This window comes from Micromesistius poutassou (assembly GCF_964030765.1).
Source record: "Micromesistius poutassou genome assembly, chromosome: 20".
Taxonomy (NCBI): domain Eukaryota; kingdom Metazoa; phylum Chordata; class Actinopteri; order Gadiformes; family Gadidae; genus Micromesistius; species Micromesistius poutassou.
In genome coordinates, this window is record NC_140290.1 from 8,810,518 (window position 1) to 8,819,544 (window position 9,027).

Here is a 9,027-nt window from a genome sequence, read left to right on the forward strand (position 1 = left end):
CACACACACACACACACACACACACACACACACACACACACACACACACACACACAGCGCAGCTATGATTGTTACAGAGTCCAATTTCTGAAAATTAAATTATTTAAATCCTAATGATAGCCAATGTAGTACACACCCCTTTTACTCCAGAATATCATGTTTAATGTGTCGTTTTAGTCACTAACCAGCAGGTGGTGACCTTGCAGAAAGATTGGTCTGAAAACACTACTTTAATTGTTTTAGTTTTTCTTCTTATTTTCATTATGTCGGCATCCGTGTAGATACTCCACTGTAATAACATTTCATCGTGAAACACTGGCTGTACAAGTATTGTAGGCCTACCTATACACGGAATATAAAATAAAATAGTGTATCACTTATATTTCTCCTTATTATATTTGGCTTGTGTATATATTTTGAATGTATACGTACGGGTTAGGGTTTTTTAACGTTAGAAAAACTACGCCTAGTTAAAAAATCCTCCGTTATTTTATACAATCTACTGTCGGTACAACCTCTGCCCCCTACATCCCTGTCTGGACCGGCTCTGCTGCCTCTAGTGTTTGGTTTATTCAGACACCCTGTTAATAAAGTTCTTTTTGAAGCCGTAAAGATGGCGGACTACGACTTGACCACCAAGATAGCCCATTTTTTGGACCGGCATTTGATTTTTCCCCTCTTGGAATTCCTCTCCGTCAAAGAGGTACGTCGTTTTTAACATTTAGTGAGGTGGAACACATTTGGTCCAGTATTTGTGAAATTCACTAAACGTTAAAGCGACAATTTTGCCTCCACGAGCCACAGCGGTGCTAGCTAGCATTAGCATTACCTTCCCTGGCTCATGTTACTAGCTATACTAGCTAGCCCACGCTGGCTAAATTAGCCTCACCCAGTTCACAGTCTTGTCACATAATTCTATAATTTGGACATTTTTCTGTCGACAATCGATTGACATTGTTTTTCGGTATCTTTATGTGTTTTATAGCGTGATTCTATCCGTTATGGACGTATTACAATTAGCACCAGCTGGTATCGACATGATGATGAAGGTAGCATCCGTACACAATGCAATGTATGTTTTAAAATAAGTGTTTGTGTTTTCAAGATTTACAATGAAAAGGAACTTCTTCAAGGGAAGCTGGACCTTCTCAGCGACACAAACATGGTGGATTTCGCCATGGATGTGTACAAAAACCTCTACTCAGACAAGGACATCCCACACAGTAAGACTGGTTACGTTATAATTAAATATACTAAAGGTTCCTGTGGCTTATAATGGCAGTCTTGGAGAAAATTAAAGCAATATAAAATAATTTCCTTTCTTCGTCAATATTGACATTTTAAGCTCCACTTTGCTACAATATGGTATGAATTTGATTCCTTACCTATAAATCCACTCAAGTCAATCCTGACCATTTTAATACATTCATTGTTCTATGGGAAGAGCCTTCCCATTAGCCTTTCAGTAGACATGGTCAGTATTATCACTGTTATATTTACACTGGTGAAGTGACAAAGAACCTGTGATCCTGTAGCCTTGAAGGAGAAGAGGACCACAGTGGTGGCACAGCTGAAGCAGCTGCAGCTGGAGACGGAGCCCATCGTCAAGATGTTTGAGGACCCCGAGACCACGCGTCAGATGCAGTCCACCAGGTAAGCTAAAGAACTTCCCCTGCTAAACTTGGGTAGATGGGCTGATGGAGAATTTGGAAATTATTGAGTTATATTTTACCTTAATGTCATTTAATCACAGCAAACACCATGACTGAATAAAGAAGCACTGTATTGGTGACGTGATGGAGATGTGTGAAAGATTTGTTCATTATTTTACTTCATCCGCAGGGATGGGAGGATGCTCTTTGACTACCTGTCGGAGAAACACAATGTAAGTGGCTTGTTATTTCACTTTTTGCCAATGGTTGCCCAATTTGCGTCCACTATCGGACATTGTTTTCCAGGTGAATGTAAAACTAGCCTGTTTCCTATTTTTGTGTCAACATTTTCTATGATGGCACATAATACATGACCTTACAAGGTGATTAACAAATAGGTGTCATTGATTAGCATAATCCTGTTCACCTTACTTTCATTATACATTGAGATGCAATAGGAGTGTACTAATTGTGTACTAACCTTAGTGTATAAATAGTTCATAGCTAATAGTGTACTAATTTTGCTACTGGTTTACTTCACACTTTCCTTTTTATAAAATAATGGAGCGACTCCATTTTGCGTTGATGAACTCTTCTCTTTTTTTCTCTCCTAGTTCCGACAGGAGTACCTGGACACCCTCTACCGGTACGCAAAGTTCCAGTATGAGTGCGGTAACTACTCCGGGGCTGCCGAGTACCTCTACTTCTTCCGTGTGCTGGTAAGAGAAATCTGGCTGCTCTTCATAAAACACGTTCACTGGACAGTTTTGCGGGTTGGATTTGGATTACACTTGCCACTACACTATCCTGCCCCTATTTTGACGTACCTAACCCACTGAATTGTCTCGGGCAAAACTCTTTCTTTCCTTTCCCCTGTCTGTTATAACCTCTCTACATGATGTGGTGAGGTGAAGATGGCACTTAATGTTCTTCTGATTTGCTGCAGGTGCCTGCCACAGACAGGAATGCACTGAGCTCTTTGTGGGGGAAGCTGGCCTCTGAGATCCTGATGCAGAACTGGGAGGCAGCGATGGAGGACCTCACTCGCCTGAGAGAGACCATTGATAACAACGTAAGAGAACCTCTGCCTCTTGGTTCTTACCCAGGATTCTTACTAATGTTGGGGGAATGGCTTTGTTGCGCCAGGCTTACTGAATAATATATTAATTTTCAATTATCTTTTGTTGTTGTAGTAAATGTACCCTGGCGCAACACCGGTGGGTGGCTAACCACGGGTTTAATGGTGTGTTCCAGATGCCTTGTACACCACCCGCACAAGTTGCTCTTGTGATGTAATTTCCTGGCCTGTAGCACTTATAGTGTTCCCGTTTGTCTTTGTGATTGTGTCATGTCATTGGCTAGTTATTGTTAGCTACATAAGCCTCTAAACCAGCTCTAAAACAAACACAACTTTACATTGTAGCACTGCAAGACCGTGCAATGCATAAATGGGTCACTGAAAAAAGTAGCAATGTAATCAAGTGTGTAAGAGCCTTTAAAATCAACATAAAAATGACCATCATGGTACAAATACAAAGAAAATAAATCTCTTTACGGGTGCTGCCATTTTTGTTGTTGAGTCGTACAGTCAGCCTCACTGAACTCGGTATACTCTCAGAATTCAGAGTGGGACAGACCAAAAGGGGGCGTTCCTCCGTGAAATGCCGCAAGAAAGCTGGGAGATTTCCCCACTTGCAACTCGTGCGGGTGGTGTACGAGGCATCTGGAACACACCATAACAACCCTGCCCTAGTGCACCATGGGCAGAATCCCCCTAATGTGACCTAGGGCTGGGCGATTAATCAAATTTTGATCGCGATTTCAGAGTGAAACGATCACTAAACTAATATAATCGAGTTTAAACAATTTTTTTATTATTTTTATTTTATTTGTTTATTTTTTATAGAAATTGCAGAACAGCTGGATTCATATCTGGACTTGATTTTCTATATGACCATTTTGTGTATTTTTTTAAGGGGAAATTTCAAAGTTCTCATTTACAAAGTGTTTTTTTTTGGAGAGAAATTATGAATAAATGCATCATGTTTTCAAACTCAAAAATAATCGTTTGAATAATCGAGATTTCAATATTGACCAAAATAATCGTGATTATGATTTTTTCCATAATCAAGCAGCCCTAATGTGACCCATGTTGTGTTTTTCCCTCGCAGTCGGTGAGCTCCCCGCTCCAGTCCCTCCAGCAGAGGACCTGGCTCATCCACTGGTCCCTCTTCGTGTTCTTCAACCACCCCAAGGGCCGGGACAACATCATCGAGCTCTTCCTCTACCAGCCCCAGTAAGTGGCTGTTTGGTTCTGTACCTCAGCAGCCCCTATGTAGGACCTATGGAAATGGCTGTGGAGGGGAGCTACAGTAAATCAGAATGTTATATGAGGCCTATGATGATGATGATATACAGTAGTACTTTATTAATCCTGGACAGAGCATTTGGGTGGTACTGTGAAAGAACAGGACTAGTGAAATAGACCAATAAAAACAAGAATAAAACACATCTACAAACACAAGAAGAACATTTTCTTAACAGGAAAATAAATATCAACATTATTAACCATTGAGGTGTACATTATAACCATGTTATTGGCCGGTGTACATGACTTATGTTTGGCCCTCCCTGTAGGTACCTGAACGCCATCCAGACCATGTGCCCCCACATCCTGCGCTACCTCACCACCGCTGTCATCACCAACAAGGACGTGCGCAAGCGCCGGCAGGTGCTGAAGGACCTGGTCAAGGTCATCCAACAGGTGAGGGGCTGGGGGGACGGAGGTAGGGCTGGGTGGGGTGACGCTGACTCCCAAGCGGAGTGTCTGGGTGTCCGTTTACAATGACCTGGTTAACACCACTACTGGTGTGTGGATGGATGGGTGAATTAATGATCGGATGGAGGGATTGATGAATCAGTGAATAGATAATTAAATTAGTGAACGGATGGATCGATGCTTGACTAATGTCTTGAGATCTCAGAGCAAAGAAAAGCACTTTGTGTAAATTTAACTATAATCATTAACATCAACTTAATGGACTTGACAGGGATTAATGAATGAATTTAGGTGTTATTGATTGTAAGCGCTTTTGATTGGCCATTTAGACTAGAAAAGCACCACACTACATAAAAGTTAAATTAATGGGATTTTTTTTTTCTCAATATAAACAAACAAAATGGCTACTGTCTAAGATGTCGCTGGGTTGCTTGAGAACACACGTGAATGACTGTTGGTTCTCTCTCACCCCCGCGTCCAGGAGTCGTATACCTACAAGGACCCCATCACGGAGTTTGTGGAGTGCCTCTATGTGAACTTTGACTTTGACAGCGCCCAGAAGAAGCTCAGGGAGTGCGAGTCGGTGAGTGTTTATGAGGCACTCCCCTCCCTGTCGCCGTGGTTTCTCTGATCCGTCGGTTGGCTTTGAAGTTACAACCTGTACTCTGAAAACGATTGCAATTATCCCTCAGGCTTTTTGCATACTATGCAAAAACTAATGTGTTAAGCTGTGTTTCACAGATCCTTTTATTCAAAAGTTTTTCACTAAAGGGTTCTTGGTATTAAAGGGATATATTATACCACCAGGTGTGATTGTGAAATTATGTGATTCTGAAATCACAGGTGAGCGTGTCCACCTAGATGTATGATGGATAGATTGCTTGTAATGGCACACTCACACCTGGTGGTATAATATGTCCCCTTTAATATTTTCCAATTCTAAGAAACGTGTCTAGTTTGATTTTGCAGTAAAATGGAGGCTTGACTGACCGTTGTAGCAACCTTTTGGTCAGCATGTCCTTTAGGCAAGACCCAAGCTGTTAAACGCTTTCAATAGTGTTTTAACCTGTCTGCAGAGTCCATGGAGAGGTTATCGTGGGTGTCTTTTGACCCTATGGTATTTCTGTGATCCTCAGGTTCTGGTGAACGACTTCTTCCTGGTGGCCTGTCTGGAGGACTTCATCGAGAACGCCCGTCTCTTCATCTTTGAGACTTTCTGCCGTATCCATCAGTGCATCAGCATCAGGTACTGACACCCCCCCCACATCGCCCACCTGTTCATCCTGGAGAATCTCGTTCTCCCAGCTCCGCCCACCCACTGATCTCTCGTCCGTCTGCATTTTATTGTACTATTTTCTTTACAGTACAGGTACAGTACACTTTCTGTAAATGCCCTGGGACAGGAACACATTAAAATATATATGTGTATATATATACATATATACTTACATATATATATATATATGTAAGAATTTGACATAAACAGAGGGTTTGATTCCCAGCCTAACGCCACTGAGTTTGACCCCCCCCAGACCTGTATCTGAAATCACTGCAACTCCAAAATTACTCCAGTAGGGAATTATAGAAGTCTAGGGCTGTATGTTCTATGCTTCTTGCTGTTTTGGGATTGTTTCTCACCTCGGTCTGAGAGATGAACCCTCTGAGACTGCCCACCATCCTGAAGGGTGTTAAAGATTTAGTATTTTTAACCTTTTCCCCCCTCCCTCCTTCCTCTTCCTCCCAGCATGCTGGCTGACAAGCTCAACATGACCCCCGAGGAAGCTGAGAGATGGATCGTCAACCTCATCCGGAACGCACGACTAGATGCCAAGATAGACTCCAAACTGGTGAGTACTTCATGGGTTTACCGTTTCTCCACAATCCCCTTCAGTCACAGGGCTTGTGGACTCAAACATGTGGGATCAGACTCAGGCCACATTTTGTTTTGTGGTTTTAGATCCTAAGTCCAAATGTCTGACCTCTGGCCCTGAGCCATATGAACTGTCAGGGTCAAACTGCAAGTCTGTTAGTTATTTATTGATGGATGTATACATTTTCTACATCAAAAAGCTTACCAAAAATGGAAGTCATAATAAAGAGTAAGATTCATCTTTCACCTTAAGTGTTAATGCAGTCCAAGCACTGTCTGTTTGCCAGCCAGTGGAACTCCAGGGCCGAGAGCTCATATTGTCCAGGGACCGGGGAGCCTTAACTCTAACTGTGTAGCTGAACTGGTAGAGCATGGTATTAACACTGCCAGGGTTAGAGCTTCAATGCCCACCGGGGCCGGCCATGCTGATTAGGGTTGGGAACTGAGACTATGCGCACACATCGAGACGAGGGAGGGGAGAGAATGTTGATCGTAAGCATCACAATTTTATTTATCTTCTATGATCCTGAACTGATTCTAAAAAGCCAATGCCATATTGTATACATTCACCTATAATTCTCTATAATGCATCTTTATTTAATAAATCCAATGATCGAAAACAAACCATGAGCACCCAAAAGAGCCCCACCCCAAACAGATGTGTGTGCAGCTGTGTTTCTCCCCGTCCTGACCTCCGTCTCCTCCCCTCCTCCCCCAGGGCCACGTGGTGATGGGCAACAACGCGGTGTCGCCCTACCAGCAGGTCATCGAGAAGACCAAGAGCCTGTCCTTCCGCAGTCAGATGCTGGCCATGAACATCGAGAAGAAGCTGGCCCACAGCACCCGCACTGAGGTACACACCACCGCACCGCATGCTCTCACAAAGTCTTTTTAGGGTGGGAAAGGAAGAGTGCGAGGCTATGATAAGGTTTGCTAAGACTAGGAATGTTGTTTCCTCAGAGGGATTTTGTTTTGGATACTTAAAACCAACCGAGAAAACCGGTATTTCACAACAGAATTTGTAAAATGGAGCCAGGTTAGTTTAGTTGGCCTCTCAGCCAAATTGTTCTGGATTTGAACCCTCCCCTGAAGGCCTCCTTGAGGAAGACGTCCTTACCCCTACCTTTTTGTTTCATGAACTGTATGTGAATGCAAGGTACGTTGCTTTGAAGGGAAACTGTAGTTAAAAGTGAGTTCAATGTCTTGGTGTCCAGGTTTTGATCTAAGGATCCTACAGTGTGAGGCACGAAGGAGTGTGTGTTTGTGTGTCAGTATCTTGTGTTTGTTTCTGTATCTAATGCATCTTCCTTTGCCTTGTTCTTTCTCCTGCTTAGACGCCAAACTGGGCCGCCACGGACACCGGCTTCTAATGAACAGCCAATCAGGAGGAAGAGGAGGCTGATGTGGTCTTTATTCAGACTATATATTACATCGGGTTCCTGAGAAACATCTCTTTAATACCACATTCCCAGAATACTGTGGTCTTTGACTCTGGAGGACCAACATTTGGAGTCCTGGCTAAAATTATCTAACAATTCATAATCTATTTTGTTTTTTTAATGCGACTTTGTCTTTGCCTTCTGATCTGGCCAAAGCGAGTTGTCAATGAAAATAGATAAACAATCGTAATTATGAGGGACTTTTTTTTAAAACTGCAAAACAACCACAATTGTTCCATGCCATCGACAAAATAAAGATTTTTGAGTCTCTTGCAACTACGCTGCGTCATTGATTCCTCGTCTCCACCCTGGAGAATTCCGTCGCGAGGTGGCGCTGTTGATCTATTGAATTTCAACGCGAGTACATTTCGGAGACACGGATGCAACGTAGCACCAGTGTAGGCGAGAAGCGATGATGGAGAACGTAAATATTATGAATTTAATCAAACTGGGATTGAAGATGTATGAATAATATTTGATCGTTTAGAATTTTGTATTGAAACGAAATATCGGGGCAACTAAACTTGCTGTAGTGTTGTGTTCGCTATAAAACTATTTCTTCATTTCTATTTCTTCTACTTCAGAACTGGTAGTTCTAGACTAAAGTAGGCGTGTACAGCATCGCCCTGCATCCGGTTCATGGACGTGGGTTGCAACGATCCGTATCAAAGTAAATATTGACCTTCTACAAGTGGCGAATGAGATCTCCATGAAAGCTGAACATCATTCATTCAACAAGTCATTTTCCTCAATGATGGGAAGAGAGTGGGGACGTGTTACGATGTCATAAATAAAACCCATTGAGTTATCATGTCGGATTTCTAGTTAAATCCTGCAGTGACAAGCTGTCATTAGCGCCTTGTCTCCCCGCCGACATCACCCCGCAGGGGTCTGGGCGGGAAGGCGCTCCGGGGGCATTTCTCACTCCTGCAATTAACGTGCCTTCAAGTTTCATGCGTGTACGGTGCACATTTACACAATCAGACAATCCGTGTTCACCTTGGGAGTGGCTTTATTCCAGTGTCTCACAAAAATAACCTTCCTGGCCACTCCTACACACACACACACACACACACACACACACACACAAGCCTAGTTCCTTTTTCTTTTTTCCAAGTTACGATTCAACACGCACATGCGGGCGTGCACGGCGAGTCGACGTGGGCTGAGGTCTGAGAGCCGTGCATGGAACAGCTGGTACCCATCTGTGGCTTCTGCCTTTTCCTGCTCTCGCAGCCGCTGTGGCTGCCCCGAGTCGCTCCAGAGACGGAGTCCGTGATTCGTAGC

The 9,027-nt window shown here is 43.1% G+C and overlaps 1 protein-coding gene across 1 annotated transcript; it reads left to right on the forward strand.

Moving 5' to 3' along the window:
• The first annotated feature begins 592 nt into the window (after positions 1-592).
• eif3eb (eukaryotic translation initiation factor 3, subunit E, b) lies at positions 593-8,016 on the forward strand. The gene is made up of 13 exons (XM_084485095.1): positions 593-703; positions 1,106-1,223; positions 1,536-1,653; positions 1,843-1,885; positions 2,267-2,371; positions 2,599-2,724; positions 3,824-3,948; positions 4,290-4,416; positions 4,913-5,014; positions 5,568-5,677; positions 6,176-6,278; positions 7,020-7,154; positions 7,636-8,016. The coding sequence occupies exons 1-13, from the start codon at positions 614-616 to the stop codon at positions 7,669-7,671; spliced, it is 1,338 nt and encodes a 445-aa protein (XP_084341221.1). The 5' UTR covers positions 593-613; the 3' UTR covers positions 7,672-8,016.
• Positions 8,017-9,027: the final 1,011 nt, after the last annotated feature.

Bases quoted from the DNA above. Each gene is read 5' to 3' on its own strand.
- eif3eb (XM_084485095.1), top strand. From the start codon at position 614: ATGGCGGACTACGACTTGACCACCAAGATAGCCCATTTTTTGGACCGG. The intron at 1,654-1,842 runs GTAAGCTAAAGA...CTTCATCCGCAG, and splicing joins CGTCAGATGCAGTCCACCAG to GGATGGGAGGATGCTCTTTG. The intron at 2,372-2,598 runs GTAAGAGAAATC...GATTTGCTGCAG, and splicing joins TCTACTTCTTCCGTGTGCTG to GTGCCTGCCACAGACAGGAA.